General features: G+C 45.6%; 1 protein-coding gene across 1 annotated transcript in view; it reads left to right on the forward strand.

The window, feature by feature from the left end:
• Nucleotides 1-20,231, forward strand: part of HSD17B12 (hydroxysteroid 17-beta dehydrogenase 12) — a 147,269-nt gene extending 127,038 nt beyond the window's left edge. The window contains exons 7-11 of the mRNA XM_028516235.2: nucleotides 632-666; nucleotides 7,269-7,350; nucleotides 9,211-9,276; nucleotides 18,357-18,506; nucleotides 18,765-20,231. Coding sequence (XP_028372036.1) covers nucleotides 632-666; nucleotides 7,269-7,350; nucleotides 9,211-9,276; nucleotides 18,357-18,506; nucleotides 18,765-18,869 — 438 coding nt within the window. The 3' untranslated portion in view covers nucleotides 18,870-20,231. The remainder of the gene's footprint in view (nucleotides 1-631; nucleotides 667-7,268; nucleotides 7,351-9,210; nucleotides 9,277-18,356; nucleotides 18,507-18,764) is intronic.
• Nucleotides 20,232-21,176: the final 945 nt, after the last annotated feature.

Genomic DNA, 21,176 nt, shown 5'->3' on the forward strand with positions numbered 1-21,176 from the left:
AGTTAACCGCATCTTAAAACAGAGTTTACAGATAGTCTCTGTCATCATCTTACAGGTATGTAGCCAACAGTTGTGAAGTCCTTTAATAACGCAAGCACTGTTTTTTCATTATTGGTCACTTGAGATCACAGATTAACCCTAACTTACTGTAAGGGTGAGTTTTACTCACAACTGGCTGCGGCAGCAAGAGACGTGAATGTGAAGATACCCTTAATATTTGCCAACATGCCACTTCATGGCCTTCTTCTAAAGGCCGTCGTGATAGGGAAAGACCATTGGAGCTCTTGAGACTAGAAAGCTTACGTAATCCTGTAGGCATGGTATTTCTCATGATAACCCATGTCCTTTCCTGAGAATGCATGTTTAAGGATCTCGGGGCCAGTATTACATACCAGGCGAGAATCATTTCAGCCAGGGTGACTGAAAGTATTCCCAGGGTCCTCTCTGGTCATCTCACCTGCTCCCTTGTCTCGGCACGGACGAGTCATACAGACTGTATAAAATAGCCCGCTGCCTGTGGAGGCAGCGAGTGGTTCTGTGATTCCCATCCTGTCTGTGGGGGTGGCTTCTCCTCCCTGTTTATCTGTCGCATCCTCAGCCATCACGAATGTTTTGTTTTTCTCTCTTGCAGATGACACGATTGGTGCTGCCCGGCATGGTCGAAAGGTGAGTCACGAGCTCACACGCGAACACTGGGGAGACAGAACTCATGATTATTTATAGAGAGAACCCTTTCTCTGAGAAACTCGCTAAAGTGGCTAATGAACCTACCCCCCATGTCTGAGTGACAGAGTAAGGTGCCCGGTGAGTCACAGGGTGAAGTGTGAGTCATCCAGTGGTGGAGGCTTTTTCCACTCGATTCCCTTTTCATTTCCCTCTTCAGAGTTGCGGTGGTTCCTTCAGATCTGGATAAAAAGTCTGCCTGAGTCACCATCACTAACTCAATTGCCTGCTATTCTGAGGGGGCGGACAGAGTTCCTGGGATATCCCCGGGAATACCTCCTTAAAGCTGTATGCTCTCAGAGCCCAAGTCAGTGGAGTTTCCTGACGAGGGCCCCATCCCCTGGTTTTCCAGTTCTTACTGGGAGTGTGGGTGTGTGAGGCACTGGGGCCATGGCGTGCTTATAAGTCGTCAGACCCACTCTTGGAGGAAGAGACTGTGTCCACTGGCCTCGTTCTTCCGCTTCATGTTGGGTTCCACCAGGGTACCCTGGGTGTCTTCATTTTTATGGAGAAACGTGCTGTTGAGTTCTTACAGTTGAAATAGCATGAAGTGTAGAATTGTGATCGCGCTCTGTCCTTCCCTCGGAAAAACCTGAATGGCAGCTAGACCTTCAAAGAAAACCTGCTGGAAAGAACTGGGCTTGCATCTTGAGTTAGCGGATCATTGGCTCAATTTAGGGTTTCACGGTCATCCCTGCTCTGCAAAATAGCTTTGAGCTAGGACGACACCCAAAGGAATCACAGCTCTGAAAGGGGAAAACCCAGGACCCTACTTCTGTGATGGCCCCTCTATGACCAGCCTCAGGGTGGGGTGACAGCTAATGTGTATCGAGTACATACTGTGTGCCAGGTGTTACACTGAGAACGCGGCACCGTTAGCGCATTTAACTCTGACAGCCTCCTGTCACCGTGCGGATGAGGAGACCGCGGTTAGGAATCCATTTTGTTTGGCTTCTACAGAGGGTGGTTGAGAAACTGCCTCTTAGCAAGGCTCTCTGCTTGTAATTTCATTTTGTATGTCATTTTGTACGTTTTAATAGCTTGATTTCAGTAAAAATTTCCCTTTAGCATCTCTGGACTGCTTGTTATTGGTCGGCCATGGGAGTGCGTCCCCCCGATGGTCAGAAGTAGAAGTGACAGTGATCAAGCCAGACCAGGACCCGCCATCAGCTTAATCCTACTTTGACAACTACAAGTGACATGGTGTTAATTTGGAACAGGAAGTCCATCCACTGAAAAAAGACATAATAAATCACAGAGGTGTTAGAAAAGGAATTTCTAAGTGTGTTGATAAAAAAAAAAAAACTAAATCAAAAGGGATAGCGGTTATGACATCTTTTGTAGATCATAAAATATTAGGTTCAAAGAATCATGGGATTGTGGTACTCCAGATTCGATGAGGGTTGTGAGGCCACATCATCGGTAAATGCTCTGGGTACTCGGAACGTCGCCCCTATCTCGGTAGACCTGGTCGTCAGGGTCCCAGCTGCAGCTGCAGCACTAGATAAAAACAAAGAATGCAAAGAAAGGGACCCACCCACTCAACAGGCATTTGCTGTGTGAGTTTTATCATGGGGTACACAGAAGATCCATGGGATCCTAGCCTTTAAGAACTCAAGTGGTTTTAAACTGAGGTCAGGAAATGACCTGGCAGAGAGCCACCGCAGGCTGGACTGACACTGACATGGGCGGGGGGGGGGCGGGGGAAGGCTGTGGCACTTGTTAACAACTAATAAGAAATGTAAGTGGATTTTATGAGTCAGTTCTTTTGGTTAGGCGAAGGAACGGCTATATTGACTTTGAATGAAGGGAGCTTCTAGTTGTGTTGGTCCAGGTAGGCTGACTACCCTGACAGACCGCTCCCGGGCCCAGCGGCTGGGACAGCTGCTTTTCCCCCGCATCACAGCCAGTGCATCCGTGGTCAGGGCTCTGCCCTACCCAGCTCTTCGGAGTCTCAGGCTCCTTCCATCTAGAGCCCGTTCCTGGGCCTTGCAGTTCTCTGCCGAGTCCTCTGGGTGCCGCTGGCAGGTGAGGTGGGAGCATAAGGGTGGTTCTATGGGAGCCTTCATGGGCCAGGCCCGGGAGCGATGTATGTACATCATCACTTCCGCCCACGTTCCACCGCCCGGAACTCAGGCAGAGGCTACCGCTGACTGCACGGGAGGCCAGAAATGTTAGTTGTGTGCCCAAGAGGACAGAAAAACTCCAATTTAGCAGATCACCATATATTCTAAATGATTAGTTATCACCTACCCTTTACATTGTCCCCAAATGGCGTATTTCCTACCCTTGGTTTCCCCAGGATTCGTATCTCCATTCAGTAAAAGTGGAGTCCGATATAAAGATCCTTTGCTGTTGTTTGTTTCCCCTTTCACTGATTCTGTCTCTGATGTGTGAGATTTTCCAGACCCTCTAGAACAACAGCCGAGGGCCAACTGACCATCACTAAACAAGTATCTGCAATCAAACTAAGGTGTTATTACCATAGAGGTAGAAAGTGCATAATTACATTTTAGAGGAAACTTGCTTTTTCCACTTCCCCGGAATTATAAACATTGTGTACAGCTGGAGCCAGGAGGTGGTTGCCATAACAACCATGAAAAAGCTAAAAATAGCTCTCTCATACTGTATTGCTTAAGGTGGAATTTTGACATGTTGTGCTGTTTCAGGGCAGGCAGTTCTCTCTCGTGTGGTAACTGTTTGCAAACTTTCTTCAAGAAAGCAATATTTGTGTAAGGTACTTGGCTTGCTAGTGCTAATTATCTCCCTGACCACAGAACTGTTTTGACGTGTTCCTCAGTCTTCTTGAGAATCTGTTGGAGAACTGTCTGCACCAATTCCAGTAGCATGTTAAAGCTTAAAAATAAAAGTAATGACCCTCCGAGAGCACACGTTTGCACTCCCTGCCAAGACATGAAAATACGAACAATCGTGACAATCTTATTTATACGATCTCCCGTGACTGGCATCCAGCTATTCGCAGTCAGCTGCCCCCAGGAGGGCGGACCCTGTGTTCCGTCTCTTCGCGGCAGCATGGACGTCTGCCCACCTCTCTCCCCTCACCTGCAGTGTGAGGCTGTGATGAGGACGCCGGAGATCAGTGACTTTACTTCACAGGAGACCTATCACTTCCTCTATGACGATAATTCTTCTAGAGCTGTGGACAAGGTCACTCCAGCAGTGGGGTGTGCACAGGAGAATAAAGGCTTGGTGTTATTACTTTTTTATCTGGTTGACAACGAAGGAGAGTGTTGTGAATGCAAATTTCACAGGTCTGAGGGAATTCTAACCGTAGGACGAAGCTATAAATGCACAGTGTGGAGTTTTCTAGGTTTGCGTGAGTGGAGCATTTCACTAGTGAGCAGGGCTAGTGATTGAGGAGAACACAGTCCTGTGAAAAGCTGCTTCCTTAGCAGCAGTGGTGTCTTCTGCTGTGCTTCTGCAGTATTTCAGTTCTAGAGGATTCTCAGGAAATTGGCACCGCTGAGACACCATCATGTGGCTGTTAGCAAGTGAGAAGCGTGATGAATTAAGAATGTTGTGTCACAGAAAACATCACTCGACGCGTTTATTTGGCTTATTTGTCATAACAAACTGGAAATGTGCTGAAGCAGTGCGAGTCTTCATTAGGGAACTTCAGCAAATATCCTTAATGTACCTTCCAGTCTTAGAATTGCTCCCCAAGTCCCCGGAAAATGAGAGATTAACCAGGGTTTGGTTTTATGTTTGTTTCTGTGTGCAATTAAGCGCAGCCTGTTTTGTCCTTCTGCTCCATATAACAGAGTTGTCAGGAGTCTGGCCGTGCCATGGAAACTGGTTTGACGTCACTGACTCTGCTGAGATAGAAGGATTAGAGCTTGACAAAGTAGTAGATTTTACAGACGAGTCCTTTGGGCCTCACACTCCCAAATGTTCATCCCCATCTCTGCACGAAGAACAGATCCTGTGTACGGCACAAGGATTAAGGCAGCTATACCAGTGTGTGGTTTGTGATTCAGACAAAACTAAGGTGGCCGTGATCATCCTTGGAGAGAGAGAGAATCCTGTGCTGTCTTGTGTGTGGGTGTGGGGGGGAGGCTTTTGCTAGACAAACAAATCCGTGTGCTTCTTGGTAGCACAGAGTTTTTGTAGGGGGCGTGTTTTCTCTGCTGCCATTTTAGTACAGTTAGAAATGCCTGCGTTTTATTTACTTAGGTCTACTGCATTCTCACCTTGTACCTTGTGGGTCTTAGGCTTGTTTTAATCTATTTTAGAGGGTAAGTATCTTGTTTCGAAGAAAGCACCCTCCAATTCTGACTTACCACGAATTCAAACTAACTCTGCTTCCCAGGAATTTTAATTAGGGTAGAATATTTGAGAAGCAAAAATCTCAGCGGACTCAAGGAGTAAACCATTGAAGAAGCATAACTGCATAATTATGACCTATTTGATTATTGGTCTGTTATATTTGGAACCAGCAAAGAAGTTCTTGTCATCTTTAAGTGAATATTCCTGTATGGGAGTTGTTGCTCTGGTGAATGAGGTTTAGGGGTCTTTTTCGATGAGAGCTAATTGCCCTCGTAGCCTCCACTTCAGTGGGATCTGCTCCGAGCTTAAAGGTGGCACATTCCAGTATCTCGTAAATATATTTTTCTCTCTATTTTTTTTATAGATTTATTGAGATACACATCACATACCATAAAATCCTCTCATTTATAAAGTATACAGTTGGGTGGGTCCTAGCCATCATCACAGTCCGATTTTGTAATCTTTGCAACACCCTAAATAGGTACAGATATTTTGAACATCATAAATTAATGCTATGTTAAGCATCTCCAGTAATGTTCATTCCCTTCCATGGAAGGAAAGTCTCACAGATAGAGATAAGTTTACTAGATATGCATTGGTAAAAATGATCGGCTTCTAACTCCTGATAGAGACTGTTACACTCTTACCTTAAAATTTAAAAGGGAAGGCTTTTCTCTCTCCATGAGAGACACCAGCAAAAAATACGGGCAGTAATACTGTAATGACTATGTATGGTGCCCGTGGGGTCCTGCAGGTGTCGGGGGGGAACATTTTACAAAGTATGATGGTCTCGCCACTATGCTATACACCTGAAACTAATGCAAAATAATATTGAGTTTTTAAAAATACAAAAATGATGTAATTAATACACTGACTAAATTCCAGCTTTCTTCAAAACCCTAATGTAACTATTTTATATTTGAGAATTTGATTTCTGGGACCAAAATGTTCATGGATTTCACTGTTTAGGAAGGTGTGTGTTACACATAAGGACTTCAGGAAAAAAAAAAAAAAACACAAAAAACAACAACTTGTTTCCGGTGACACATCAGGCTGAGGATCCAGACTTCCCGTTTGACAGCTGAGGTGGCATCTCGCCTGGAGGCTGGCAGACGGGCTGGGTGACCTTCGGGGATTATTTCTTTTCAGATTTATGTCTGGAATCGCTTTGATGCCATTTAATCATGTTCCTCTTATTATTTTGCATAAAAGGGCTTATATAGTCCCCTTTTTTGATATTGAAAGAAATAGGCTTTGGGGAAAGTAAATTCAGATGAAGAAAAATGAGAAAACAGATTAAGAACAGGAGCCTGATCCAGGTGGGGGACAGGCGGCAGTGAGGCAGGCTGCCGTGGCTGACAGAGGGGACCGACCTCCAGGAGGAGAGTGGATGTGAGGGGGAATTGCTGGTTGTCAGTCCTAAGATTCCTGAAACCCTAGTTCCGCACTCTACCTGACCCACAATGACTTGCTTATCTATAGAGCTGCTTCCCTCAAACCAGTTTTCATTTATCGGTAGCGTTAGTAACTCCTGATAACTTTCTGACTTTTACCTTTCAACAGTCTCTAAAAGTTGCAGTAGAAACTTGGGAGCTTTGCCTTTGGCTAAAGAATATGGCTTGATGAGCTATAGCATCACATGTTCGAGTCAGGTCTCCATGCAGTGCCCGAATGTCTACGACCCTGGGGAGGTAGGAGGGCAGGAGGTCAGGACCTACCCGTCACTCACTTCCAGAAGGGTTTACTAAGTACTGGTTATGCGCTCAGGACTGCTCAGTGTTTTGCGGAGAAGTGAGGACAGAGGCCACCAGGTCTGGAAGTTTATGGTTTTGTTGCAGGAGAAAATGCACATGCACATAAAATGATCAAATACTACAGTAAGGTAGTATGTGATGAAATGCCAAAATAAAAGCTCCCAAGGAGTGGAAGAGTGTTTCTGAAAGTGAGCATCCTTGGTGCTGTGGGCAGAGAAGACCTCACAGGGTGGAGATCAACTCGAGGAGACGGCAGATCTGATCCGGCTGTGCCCTAGATTACTAAGACCGAGAAATGAGCTAACTGCAAGCAAGAGCTATTTTTAGTTGATTGAGTTATGCTTCATTCACTGACCAAGCACATCACATGCTGATGAAAGGCAAGGAGAGATGTGTGTTAGAAAAACAGCTGGTCATTCTGTTTCAGATCTGTATCTCCAGCTGTAATTTACGAATGGTTGTGTATGTGATTTCGTGCTGTTTATGGTGCATTTTCCTCCCTAGGTCTAAAGGGGTGATTCTGAACATCTCCTCCGCCAGTGGCATGATGCCGGTTCCACTGCTGACCATCTACTCTGCAACCAAGGTGAACAAGTTTTTAGTAAATCATGTCAGAATAAGAATTCATTTTGAATCTCAGAATCAAGCATAAAACTTTCTTCAAGTTCAATTCTGAGCAGTTTCCGGGTGGAACAAGGAAAGGAAAGCACCCTGCACTAGCTTCGTGGGAGCCAAAGCCAGTGAGGGCTGATTGGCAGAAACCCTGTAAATGGGACACCAAGATCGCAGGCCCACCGATGCGTTTTTTCCTCCCACTAGTTTACAGGTGTTAAAATTGATGTTTGAAATTTCCAGAGAAAGCTGGCTCAGCTGATCAGAACATCATGTTAATGAATCTAAGATCGGGGATTTAATTCATTACTAAGTCACCTTCCTACAGCATTGGTTCAAGTACACAGAGCTGAGTGGAAGGATTGCAGCCACTCAGCACTTCAGTGCACATAAGGCACAAGATAGACCAGGCGAGAGTGTCAGTATTTCGCCACATTATTCAGAATTCACAGATAATTGTCGTCACTTGCAGGGTGAGGTGGGAATTTTCCAGAGCTCTGTAAGGTGTCGTTTTATATATCCCCGCTCACCTCTCACATTACTACTAGAAGAATAATTGAGAATGCATTTCCTCCTGCCTGCAGGTCAATAGCATCATCTGCATATACATTGTTGTGGCATAGGATTCATCTCTGAAATGGAAATGACCGCTGAGATGCTGAAATTAAATAAGCTTTTAGGGGGAAATGAGCAAAATATAATACATAATGAGAACATGCAGTAGGTCAGGGAAGGAAAAGAGCAAAATGCCTGCCGTCTTTTTTGCTTGGCTTTTTGTCCCCTGAAACATCAACAGTGACTACTGTCTTTTGGCAAAGCTCGGCCCCGCCCCCACCCCTGTAATCTACCTGCTTTTTTTTTTTTTTTTCTAGAAAGAGAATATGCTCAATATTTTATTTTATTGTTTTAGATTTTACTTATTTATTTTTAGAGAGGGAGGGAGAAAGAGAGAGAGAGAGAGAAACATCAATGTGCGGTTGCTGGGGGCCATGGCCTGCAACCCAGGTATGTGCCCTGACTGGGAATCGAACCTGCGACACTTTGGTTCACAGCCCGCGCTCAATCCACTGAGCTACACCAGCCAGGGCTTCTACCTGCTTTTCTACGGCTCTGGTACATACAGGGGGCGTGTTTCCAGTGATAACCGGGGTTCCTGAAGTGGTCGGTGAACACCAACCGCTCACCTGTTCTGCTCCATGGACACAAGACTAATTATAGGGACCCCAGTTGAGTCATTATTGATACTTTTCACTTCCAGCCTGAGGCTACGCCCACATTTGAAAATGGTACATTGTATTTCACAAACAGATCTGAAGTCTTGCTATCAGGAGAAGGCAGGCTGTCAGGTTCATCTCCACGTTTTTTGGATCCCTTAGGGCCAAGAGGATTCTTGCTCTTTTCTTCTCTTTATTGACAACAGATCCTCATAGAAGAGAGTGGAGCAGAATTTATATTGTGTTTCCGTTTGAATGGCAAGTAGGGAGGAGACATGCACCCTTTGTTGTGTAATGAAACATTTCTTCTTGGAGAGTCATTTTCTGAAAAAAAAAGAAAAAGAAGAGCCTTTTCCAGTTAAATCAAAATTTGATCAGGATATTATATTTGGTAAGAGAATACCTAATTTGGTGGCAGATAAAAATGACTTGAGGGCCTCAGGTGTTTTTTTTTTTTTTTTTTTTGAAGGTCTCTTCTGCGTTTGAAATACAAAGAATGATTAGAAGCTACAGTGTTAAATGGTTAGTTTGTTATTTTTTGTTTCCATGGCTACAAATCGGGCAGTTTGATGTGACTGTGTGTGTGTGTGTGTTTCCTTCTCACTCCCACCCCCTCCCAGGCTTTTGTAGACTTCTTCTCTCAGTGCATCCACCAGGAGTACAGGAGCAAGGGCATCTTTGTGCAGGTGAGTAGAGTTTGTTTCAGGAAAGTATTCCTGTTTTTGTGTGGTTTCCACAGCAACTGTTGCCATCTTGGTAACAAAAGAAAACGACATTTCCTAAGTAAGTGACTATGACGTTAGCACGTTATTATGGTTTCTTTTTTTATGCACTTCAAGTCTAGATTTTTAAAAAATTATGCCTTAGAATTTTTAAGTCAGGATACCTAGGGTAGAACTGAATGTAGTGTAAACAGTTGGAGCATAATCATTGTCAGTTCTCAGGGTTTATTTCTAGAGAATTGGACTATTCATATCTGTTAGCTGCCAGGTGTGTAAGGTGGGCCGTGACTGCTCCGAAGTCCTGTGTGATAACTGCAAGCGAGGGTGGAGAGCCGAACAAAACCGACTTTTGCTGGAGCAAGGAAAACAGCAAATACCAGGATGATACGGACATGGTGGTGATTTTCAGTAGGTGAAAGATCGTGGTAACATATGTAATGTGTACATAACAGAAAACACCATCTAAACATTTTTAAGTATTCAGTTCCGTGGCATTAAGCACATTCACACTGTGGGGCAGCCACCACCACCGTCTAACTCCAGAACTTTTTTCGTCTTCCCAAACTGAGACTCTGTCCTCATGAAACAGTTGCTCCCCACTTCCCCTCCCCCAGCCCCCGGCTGCCACCATTCTACGTCCTGTCTCTCTGAACGTGGCGACTCCAGGTACCTCGTGTGTGTGGGGTCATACAGTGTTTGTCCTCTTGTGACTGGCTTTTTTCACTTGGCATAATGTCTTCAAGGTCGATCTGCATTGTCTCACGTGTCAGAATTCCCTTCCCTTTTAAGGCTGAATTGTATGCCATCGCGTGGACACGCCACACTGTGTATCCGTTCACCAGTGGATGGGCATTTGGGTTATGCCACCTGCTGGCTGCTGTGAATAATGCTGCTGTGAACATGAGGGCACACCTGTCTTTTCAAAACCCCGCTTTCCATTCTTTCGTATATGGACCTAGAAGCAGAATTACTGGGTCATACGGTCATTTTACTTTCGGGGGAAAGAGGGAATTACCTTACCATTTCCCACAGTCGCTGCCCTGTGTCCCATCCCACCGGCCCTGCACAGTGTTCAGTGCTTGTTCGCGTCCTCGCCTGACTTACTTGCTGTTCGGTTTTGATGTTTTAATTTTTGGATAATGGCCCTGCTAATGGGTATGAGGCAGCATCTCTTTGTGGATTCGGTTTGCATATCCCTAATTATGGGTGATGCTGAGCACCTTCTCAAGTGCTTGGTGACCATTTGTGTATCTTCTTTGGAGAGATGTTTATTCAGCTCCTTTGCCCATTTTTATATTGGGTTGTTTGCTTTTTAATGTCGGATGGTAGGAATCCTTTATATAGTCTGGATGTTAACCCTTTACTGGATAGTTTGCAAGTGTTTCCGCCCGCGCTGTGGGCTGCCTTTTCACTGTACACCTGGCGTCCTTTGATCCGCAACCGTTTTAATTTGGATGTGGTCCAATTTATCTTTTTCTTTTGTTGCTTGTGTTTTTGGTGTCCTATCCGAGAAATATTGCCACCACGAGTTTCCGGAAGCTTTACACCTATGTTTTCTTTCACGAGTTTTATAGTTTTAGCTTTTACATTTAGGCCTTTGGTACACGTTTGGCTTAATTTTTACAGAGAGCTTTGATTTGATCATGTAGCTAACAGATATAATCCTGCAAACATAAAATACAAAATATAAGAGGACAGAAATGAGGGAGTTTTCAGGGTGTCTATTTCAAATCAGCTCTGGTTCAGAAATAGCAGCTCGTGGCATTTCTTTGCTCTGGCACGGTGTTGGCGATGTCTGGGGAGCACTTGACTTTCATGCCCTTTATCTGCTCCTGCCCGTGACCTGCCCCTGGCGCTCCACACACCCCGTGTTCACTGTGGCTTTCATTACTGTGGGCCCGCGGTTTCTCTCTTTGTACCTGAAGCCCGTGGTGATCAACCATCACAATAATAACTAGTATCTAAGGGGATACTCTCGGCACAGTACTAAGCACTTCATATATATAAAACCCATCGCATCTCATAATCATCTGAGACGGTGTGATCATCATCTTCTTTAAATTTACGGAAATTGGGGTTTAGAGAGGTTAAGCCACTTGCCCGCATTGACCCAGCACTTGAGTCTGAGTCCATTGGGCACCGAAGCCTTTGTTCTGCACCACGGTGCACGTGCTCCGGGCCCTCAGGGCGGCAGTGGGCCCTTGTCGGATCCCCTGTGCTCAGGCAGGACCCAGAAGGGGCTCAGGGCTTAGTTCCATTTCTCCCCTTGAATCTTTAGACACTCAAGAGGGGCCCAAGTGTTATCTAAATGTAGCCTGTAAGCCTTTTCGTTGTGTGAGGAGGTGCTGGTGCTACATCACCCACAGTGAGAGGGCCGGCCGGTAGACGGGGAGTGGCTGGGAGTCTTCTCATCTTCTGGGGTCAGGGCAGAGCCTGCGTCCTCAAACCCCACCCGAAGTCTTGCCCAGTGGACCCCGAGATGTCACAGCCCTTGGGCATTATTCTGACTTGCAGCATCCCATACGTAGTGGGTACACTGGGGAGAACAGGGTTTTGGAAAATTAGGAATTTTATGCTAAACAACCAGACAACCTTTTTCTTACCTCCTTGATACCAGTCAGTGCAATGGTAGTATCTCGAATCTGCTATGTATAATGTGTTATTTTTGCTAACGTGGACACCAGTAAAGCATTCACGAGAGATAAGACATCCAGGCCACACAATGTTGTGCTATGTTCTCATCCTGATGAAATCATTGTAATCAAGCTATTCATTTAGTAATTTTTAAACACCTGCTGAGGCTAGGCAGGGATGCTGGAGGTCCTCTGGCAGTGTGACCAGAAGCGACAACTGTTCCAGCGGCGAAAGGGGACAGTAGGCTTTGCGGACACGGACGAGTGATTTCTAAAATTCTGTGAACATACAAAACTATCTCCTCCCCTCTCTTTCCCACACCTTGCTTCCCTCAAAGATCTTCTCTCCTGATTTGCTGCCTATTAATCTGATGCGACCAGGAACTACTACAAAAGCACATTAGTGTTTGTTTTCCAAAATATTGTACTTTATTTTTATTTTTCCCTGATAATGAGTTATGAATTATATGTAATCATTGCCTTCCTTCATATGAATCCATTCAAGGCTTAAACTTAGAATGAATTTGGTGAAAATATAAAGATTCAAACGTTGGTGAGGGAGAGTACAGCTGTCACTTCGGTGTGGACGTACCGGAGGCCGAAGTCTCACGTCAGGTCTGACCAGAGGGACAAAAACAGCGGGTCTGTATCTGTGAGGCGCGGAGTTCAGAACGACTGGTGTTCTGTGGCGGTGCTTTAGGTCTGCACAGCTCTTGGACTCGGAGTCTTCACCAGCTCACCGCCCTGCCCACTGCGTCCCACGGGCTGCTGCCTGGGTGAGCTCGTTGAAGTGCAGCAGCTCCGATAACGCTGCCCTCCATAGTGTCCCAGGGGCTGCCGGGCATGTTCAGGGTTGGACCAAAACGTCACAGACCATGGCCTCTCTTGCCAGTCCATCATCCTGGCCTGTGTTCAGCCCGAGTGGGCGCTCTAGTGTCCACTACACGCCCTGCCCTCTGCCATGCCAGGGGCTGGCTTCTCTGCTGGCACACCCTCTCCCCAGCTCCCCCCCCCACATCTCCTCCCTGCCCGTTCACACCTAGATCTGTGGCCCCCTCCGTCTTTCCAGGCTCAGGCCGCCCTTCACCTGCCCTGGGAGATCTCCTCTCACTACCCGGCACACGTGCTCACACCCTCTACTTTTGTGTTTCTTACTGGGTGCCCCTGCCTGACTTCTCTGGCCCTCCCCCTCTCCTGCTTCAGTGTGGGCGTGAGAACTGGGCTTTTTATCTCATCTCTGTGTTGCTAATTCGGGGCTCAGCGGGGACCTACCTTTTGCCTGTTGTCACCGAGGACTCTGGTGATGCGTGGCCATGCTGTGCAGTGCACGGACATCCGTTCCGAAGGCCCGTTGAGCTGCTTCTGCTCCCACATGCCTCTGGGCTTGAGTTTTCAACCTCTGTATCTAGAGGGCTTCCAGGCTAATGCTGTGTTGTCAAATTTCAGTTTCTTCTAATCTTTGGAAGGAAAGCTACCTTTTTTAGGTCTGCCTGCATGTACCTCAGATTGCCCTTTTGGGAGAGGAAGACAATATGTTTTCGAATTCTAGGTGGTTTTACATTTAATTCCTTATGAATATTTTCCTTCATTTTTTCTCTCCCTATCTTTCCCTCCGCTTCTTTGCTATGATTTTGTAAGAGCATCTGACATCTTCTTTTTTTTTTTAAGATTCTTTTTTTTTATTTTAATGACATCTTCTTTATGAATTCAGATTTGCCATCATATAAGCATTTTCTGGAAATGCAAATAAATGGTAGTGACAACAAGTGATGTCCAGGCCACGGAGGTGACTTGGGCCTGACTTCTGAGCAGAGGATTAAGAAGTGCCTCGTGGTAAACCTTATCCAAAGTGTGCTCTGTTGGTGAGAGCTCTCTGCTCTCATTGTTCAGCACAGTCGAAGTTATGCTTCACTCTTTGAAAGACCAAAGGTGGACGCAGTCTGACCGGCGAGCGGGTGGGCCCCAGCCCCGGCCCCGGCTCCTCCCGCGTGCCCTGTGCCGACCAGCTGTTCACACGGAGCGTGTGAGGAGCCGCCCACACGAGGACGGCACCCCAAAACACCACTCCTTGAACCCATTCTGTACAGCTTTCCTATGCCTTCTTGTCTTTTAAAACCTTTTTATTTGGAAATAACTTCAAGTCCACAGAACAACTGCAAGAATAAGAATAGTACAAAGCCTACTCGAGTGCCCTTTACTCAGAGTCGGTCACTGTTAACATTTTACTCCGTTTATTTCGTCCTCGTCGGTGAGTTGCATCCATCCTGGTTCTCTGCCTCTAAATACTTTAGTGGCTATTTCTGAAGAATGAGATTCTCCTATATAATCACAATGCTGTTACCAACTGTAGAGGTACGATTGGCATAATATTTTTGCCTGCTTTGCCCTCTTTACTCCAGTTTGTAACCCCCACAGTGTTGTTTATGACATCATTTACCCTCCTGTGAAGATGTCAGTCCAGGACCAGGTGTTGTGTAGTTTTCCTGCCTCTTCGGTTCCCTCTAACCCAGGGTCTATCCACAGCCTTTGTCTCTTAGGACACTGATGTTTTTGAAGGGCATAGTACTCCTTCCCGCCCCTTTTAACTGAACAGACCCTGACATGGAAAATGAAAACACAGATGTAAGGACAAAAAGCTTTCCTCAGCTGCCTCATAAAGGCTGCAGCTTCTGCCCTAAGAATGGGTGATGTAATGCTCATAAAAGGCAGACAAACACCGTATCTAGAATTCCATGTTGCGCCCATAGATGAGCCTGGTGTCCTCCAGATCCGTGTTTCCCAAAGCATGGTTGCGTTGTTCTGGTCATTTTGAAAAGCAGGAAGGCATGCTTAGTGCACGGGTGGCTGCGTGGGAGATGCTCTGCCCTGTGAGGTTTCACAGTGATAGGGCTCGGTGTTGGATTCTCGGACACCCGCCAGGCGGCAGGGGGCGCCCGTCTGTGCACGGCTCCATGACGTCAGCTGGAGAAGCCTCTGCTGCGCATTGAGGCCCCTGAACCGTTTTGTGAAGACCAGACACCTAAAGCAGCCAGTCCAGTGGGTGAGGGGAAGAAGATACCAAGTTGTCTCCGGGCATTTTTTTAAAAATTGGCTGAGCAAGGACAAAACATCAGCTTTGCTTTGTGGCTTAGTTAGTTGTTGCCATTTGGGGATTATCGATTTGAAGACCAGGACACCTGCCCACATCTGCAGCTGCCCAGGTCCAGGTGGTTTCAGGTGGTCAATACTTACGATGGCGAACTGATGTGCTTAAGCAGTTTCCAAAATGTGCTCTTCCTGAAACACTTCCTACGGCAGCGTAAGTACCTTCTTGACCTGGTCAGTGTGGTATTTCCCTGAATAAGCAGGAAAGGTGGATTAATTGTTGCTTATTGAGCTTTCGTTGAACTGTTTAAGGATGTACCTAGGTGACATTTTGACACATAAGGTATTTACTTTTACATAATTTGAAATGTTCCTTTTTAAATTCTGGACAAGGAGCTAGACCTGTAAGTCTGCCTTCGTGTAGGTAGATGATCTTGCTTAAGCTTCGGAATACCTAAAGTTTGGGTTTAAACGCATGTTACACTGTCAACTTGCTGGTACGAATAATGTTCGGGACGGCAGCAGTGGAAAGGGGCCCTAACGCTGTCCACAATGAAGTGCTCTGTTGCCAGTTCATCCAGTGGCTCTCCTTTGTCCTTCCACTGTGTTGGAGGTGCTGTTCGAAGCACTGCCAATGTAGTGGCGAATAAGACCGTGTTTTCATAGAGCTCACATTCTCGTGGTCAGTATTGTCCAGTGATTGGTTTTCTGGACTGCTTAGCCTTCCTCCTCCACTGCTTCACACATGTCTGATGTACGAACCATACTGAACTACTGACAGCTCCCTGAGGACATCATGCTTTCCTTTGCTCTTGCTGTTCCCAGTTCCCAAAGTGTTCCTCCTGTATTTGTTTACCCGGCAAACTCCTCCACTTCGATGCAGATTGAGCTCAAAAGTTTTTTCATCTCTGAATCCTTTCCATCTTCCACTAGGCTGTGCTAACTGCTTTGATTTTAAACCATTGTGGAAATAAGTGAATACCCTTTCCAGAATAGAATTTATATTTTTAAGTTGAGAAAATGTGACTTGGAATTCCTGGGTACGCGTCTCTTGTCTCCACCTCCAGAGCCCGTGAGGTTCTCCACCAGGTCTGGCTGGTTTAGCTGCGTGAGGAGTTAGCTTGTGGCGCCATCAAGTGGTTCACCCAGGCAGTGCGACTTGAGTTTTCTACAAGATCAAATAGTCCAACTTACGCCAGATACAGATATATAAAGAGGGGGATTATCATGTAATTAAATAATTGGGAGTTACGAGACCATCTTCGTCTTGAGAAGCTCAAAACTTTTTTTAATCCTCACCTGAGGACATGCTTATTGATTTTCAAGAGAGGGGAAGGGAGGGAGACAGAGAGGGAGAGAAACATTGATGGGAGAAAGAAACATCAGTCGGTTGCCTCCTGGACGTGCCCCAACCCAGGCCCAAACCCTCAACCGAGGCATGTGCCCTGACCAGGGATCACACCTGCAACCTTTCAGTTTACGGGATGGTGCCCACCCAGCTGAGCCACGCTGGCCAGGGCAAGAGAAGCTCAGAACTTTACAGGCTTGTAGTCTATCTATGCCAACGGTCTTTTAATCTTCACTTTTTTTGCAACTAGGAAACCCGAGGCATAACAATGGGACGTGGTTTGCTTATGTTCTTCATTATTTGAGGCAGAGGACACATATATACTCTATTTTGTTTTGTTTGCTCCTCAGCTTGGTGAATAAACTCTTCTTACTCATTGTGGGTGCCTCACTGAACTCTGCATTTCATCCTGTGTGATGTTCAGAGATCTCCTTTTGCTCTGTCATATATTTTATCCTTACGGCAACGTGATTTTAAAATTAAAGAGCTATTTGACAAACTCTTTTTGCCCAGTAAGTGAGGGATAAGTGGACAGTGATAATTGCAATAAACAAACTCTCCAGAACCAAAAGTTGGTGTAGAATTTTGTCAGAGGTGTTTTTCTTTTCTCTATCTTTTATTTTGCATCAAATGAGGAGCAGGAAATGTTACTTCTTTTATTCTGTTAATGCAGTGCATCATGTTGATTTTTTTTCTTTTTTTTAAATTTTATTTTAATCATTGTTCAAATACAGTTTTCATGTTGATTTTTGTACGTTAAATCATCCTTGTCATCCAGAGATAAATTCCACCCATCCTCGGGGGTGGGAAAACACAAACCATAGAAACAAAACACGAAAAGAATCGCGGGACACTCCCTCCAGCTCCCAGCAGGAAGGAGAGCCATGGTGTGGAACACGTCTCGATTTCGTTTCTACTTCCAGGAAAGGCGTCTTTAATTTTGACCGCCAAGTGTTAGAGCAGATCTTCTTCCACAGAGACATCATTGTGATCGACGCCCTCTCCTTTCACCCACGGGAGATCAACGGAGTGCGTTCACTCTTCGGGGAACAGCCCTGCCCACGGCGTTTCACACTGTAGAGTGAACTCTCGTGTCCTGACCCAGGGCTGGCCGTCATGGCGTTCCCTCGCATTCTCCGTATTCTCCGTTGGAGCACGGCCAGGGTGCCGTCAGCATAGGCAGCAAACAACTAGCACCAGCTAAGTCCCCCCGAAAGGCAGCGTTCAGATCGGTTGCCCCCTCTGGGCGTGTCGAGTGTCCTTCGGTTGGTCAGGCTGCTTCTGCGCTGTCCTGCCGTCTCCCCCACCGAGGAAAAAAGCAGAAGAGGGAGGTGGTCCTAGCTTATTGACACAAAGTTTCTGTAACTCAGAATCGGTCGTACACCTGAAATTTATATGATGTTACGAATCAGTGTTACCCCAATAAATAAAACACAAACTCAGAAAGGAAGCAAAGTGGAGGTAGGCCAAAGGCTGAGAGTGCAGTGTCTCTTGGAGAAGGACCCAAGCTGGAAGAAGCTTAATTGACTCTAAATTATGGGGAAACGTAGCAGGGCTTCTTTAGGAGGATAAACGTGTCAAAAATCTCTTCCTTGTGGTGGATCTGCAAACGTTCACTCCGAGTAGGAAGAGGATCCCGTCCTGAAGCTCTGCTCTCTAGACTTCTGTAATCCTTCTCTCTCAATGTTCAAAAAGGTGTCCTGCTTATTTTTAAAACTCTCTCCAGTCTCAAATTCTGCTTGGTTGAGAGATTGATTTATTGCCATTTGTTTCCCACCAACACGTGTTCTGAGCGGCCGGCCGTGGATGGCTGCTCCTCCCCCCCCCCCCCCCCCCCCGCCCCCAAAGACTCAGACTTCCTTGTTCCTCGGAGTGTTCCTGCCACGCACAGCAGGCGAGCGTGACAGCGAGCCCCGAGTGTGTGGCCTTCTAACCAATGGTATGTTTTTTCTGGGGGCGGGGGGGTGTTGCCTTTCCAGAGTGTCCTGCCGTTCTTCGTGGCTACAAAATTGGCTAAAATCCGAAAGGCAACTTTACAAGTACCCTCTTCGGAGACATACGTGAAGTCGGCGCTGAAGACGGTGGGCTTGAAGTCCCGAACCAACGGATACCCGGTCCATTCTCTGATGGTAGGTGGAGTTCTAAGTCCCAAACTGGCACGTGGGTTTTGTGGGTTTTTCCCCCCACTGAGTCACAAAATAATATGTGATATATTAACCTATACATTGTCTAGACGTACTAACGATTCGTCTGTTTTATTTTAAACACCCAAGAACTCTAAAATCTGCCTATAAATAAAAAACATTATAATGAAACAAAAGATCGTATATTTTAATTTAGCTCAAATTGTAGGCTATAATTACATATCTCCCCATTTCTTTTCCTAGGGCTCACTGTTCTCAATCCTGCCTTCTTGGTTATATTTTAAAGTGATCATGAATTTTAACAAGTCCTTGCGGTCTCGCCATCTGAAGAAAGCCAAGAAGAACTAGGCATCGGCCACTGCATCAGGTGCCCTGGCTGTGCACTCCAGCCCATGAACAACACCAGCCCATGCACAGCACTACAGGTCCCCCCTGCCCCCCACACACACCCCCAGCTCCCAAATCCTTGGTTGTTTTAATAGTTCCCAGTACGGCTGAATGTGGTCAGATTCGGGAAGAAAGCATGAGTTTCTGATGCATATATTCTGGTTGCTGCCAGCAGTTATTTTGTAGCGTAATGGAAGTGCTCCTACCAATTGGATGTAGAACTAATATTAACAAGAACAACTTAATAGGAAGGAACACAATCACAGCAAATCACAGAATGATGGGGTGGCGCACGACCCCAACAGTTTCATCTGGCCCAAAATGCCAATGACGATTCAGGGATTTTCTCTGAAACACACTATTAAAAGTCACGGCCAGCTACTCATTCTTGTCTTTAACAATTTGGGGGACTAGAGATTAACAGATTCACTTATGGGAGGGCCTACAGCAATTTGCATAGTTCTCTGTAAGCTTTTCTAAAGGCCTGTCCCGGTTTGTATGTTTATATGCAACTTTCCTTTCTCCCAACGTAGTTAATGACATAAACACAATTCATGAAATTTGGGCGTTTTCTTACACACGTAGCCCATGAAAATATGCTTTTGTCTAATACATACTTGTTCTCAGTTCAACTGTGTGTCATTGTGGAATGCTGTACGGTATGATTTATACAGGTTCAAGGGCCAAAATGTCCATGGAGCCTGGCGGCCACCTGGAGTGTCACTGAAACCCTGACCCAGGAGGGGGCCTGCTGGGACCAGCTGCTTCGGTTTCCACACTGCAGTCACACTGCTCGCCTGTGTGACAGGCTATTCCTAGAAGAGTGACATCAGAGAAGTGGCATCGCACTCTTACATTGGCAGTCTATAGATAATTGATATAGTTCGTGTTAATGAGAGAGATGATATAACCACGGTGTTGATTGGAAATATATCTCTTTGGTGCTGGAACTTCAGGCCATTTTTACACTGGCTTAATAATATAAATGAAGTCTTACTTTTATTCTGCCGCATGCCCGTTCGGGGAAATTGCCAGGCAATAATGTGTGTTGTGAAACGTTCAACCTAAAAGGTGGGTCTTTCCCTAGGCTCCGGCCCTAAGGTTCTGAGTTTTAAGCACCAGTAAATTAAAGAAAAAAATTCTTAATCGGGGTATTTAAGCGTTTCTAGCTTTAAATTTTGTCAGCTAAGGACATACAACAAAAACAGAAAATCAAATTTACCATCATTATATAAAAGACATTTTGGCATACAAAAAGGAGGAAGAACATAATCTCAGAATAAGGACTAGTCATTTAAATGGAATAAATGTAGCTTTCTGAAACACATTGCCTTCTCTCTCTTTCATTTTGTTGAAACCACAATCGCCCAGGCAGTATTTCATCTCCTTTCACACACTGGTTGGTTGGTTGATTGGCTGGTTGATGATTGTGGGGGTGGTTATTGGTGGAAAGTTGGCAGAGATGGGGAGGGATTGGCTTACAAGTATACAAAAGACTTTTCCTTGTACGCCCATTAGAAAAGCTATGCTCTGGCTAGGAAACCCCTTAGCAATCTCAACACTTCTGAGCTATGGCTTTGACTGCCTCACCTTAGCAGATACCCTCATCTATTCGACACTCAGTGTTGAAGATGATGGAATGAAAATCCATGTTTCCAGGCACATGAGAGAAAAATTGTACTAAAAGAGCAACTGATGTTCTCCAAACCTTCAACACAGTGAAACATCATTTTTTTAGACTTAATTCTATATCGACTTGATTGTCTGAAATGTGCTAGATAAGGTTTGAGCCCAAAAAACATAGAGTAGAAGGTAGTATCGATTATTCATGTAGAATCAGCTCCCCTCACCGCACAGAAAGCAGATTCTAATTTATTGGTCTGTCATTCCCCGTTCAGTGAAACGGCATGGGGGACGTGGGAGGAATCAGCCTGCACACGTAATGACGTGTGCCACTCCCCTTTGTCACTGTGTGGGTCCCACTCGCACTGGGAATAAATAAATAGATGCTAAAGGGGATATTGTTGGCCTCCATTTCCTTGACTGTGGTCCTGCCCTAAAGAGATGAATTCTGATTTCTCATTTGATATTTATGGCGCCTAAATACAATAAAATTGAACTTGATCCGGAGGGAACATCGGTGCTGATACCAGTACAGATGGTGTGGATTCAATGTGAAAGAAAAGATTTACTGTGATACTACCTTACGAGAATAAAGTGAGCTCAAGTCGTACTATAAGTGCCTCGGTCTACTAACGTAAAAAGCTA

This window comes from Phyllostomus discolor, chromosome 6, assembly GCF_004126475.2.
Source record: "Phyllostomus discolor isolate MPI-MPIP mPhyDis1 chromosome 6, mPhyDis1.pri.v3, whole genome shotgun sequence".
NCBI classification, from domain to species: domain Eukaryota; kingdom Metazoa; phylum Chordata; class Mammalia; order Chiroptera; family Phyllostomidae; genus Phyllostomus; species Phyllostomus discolor.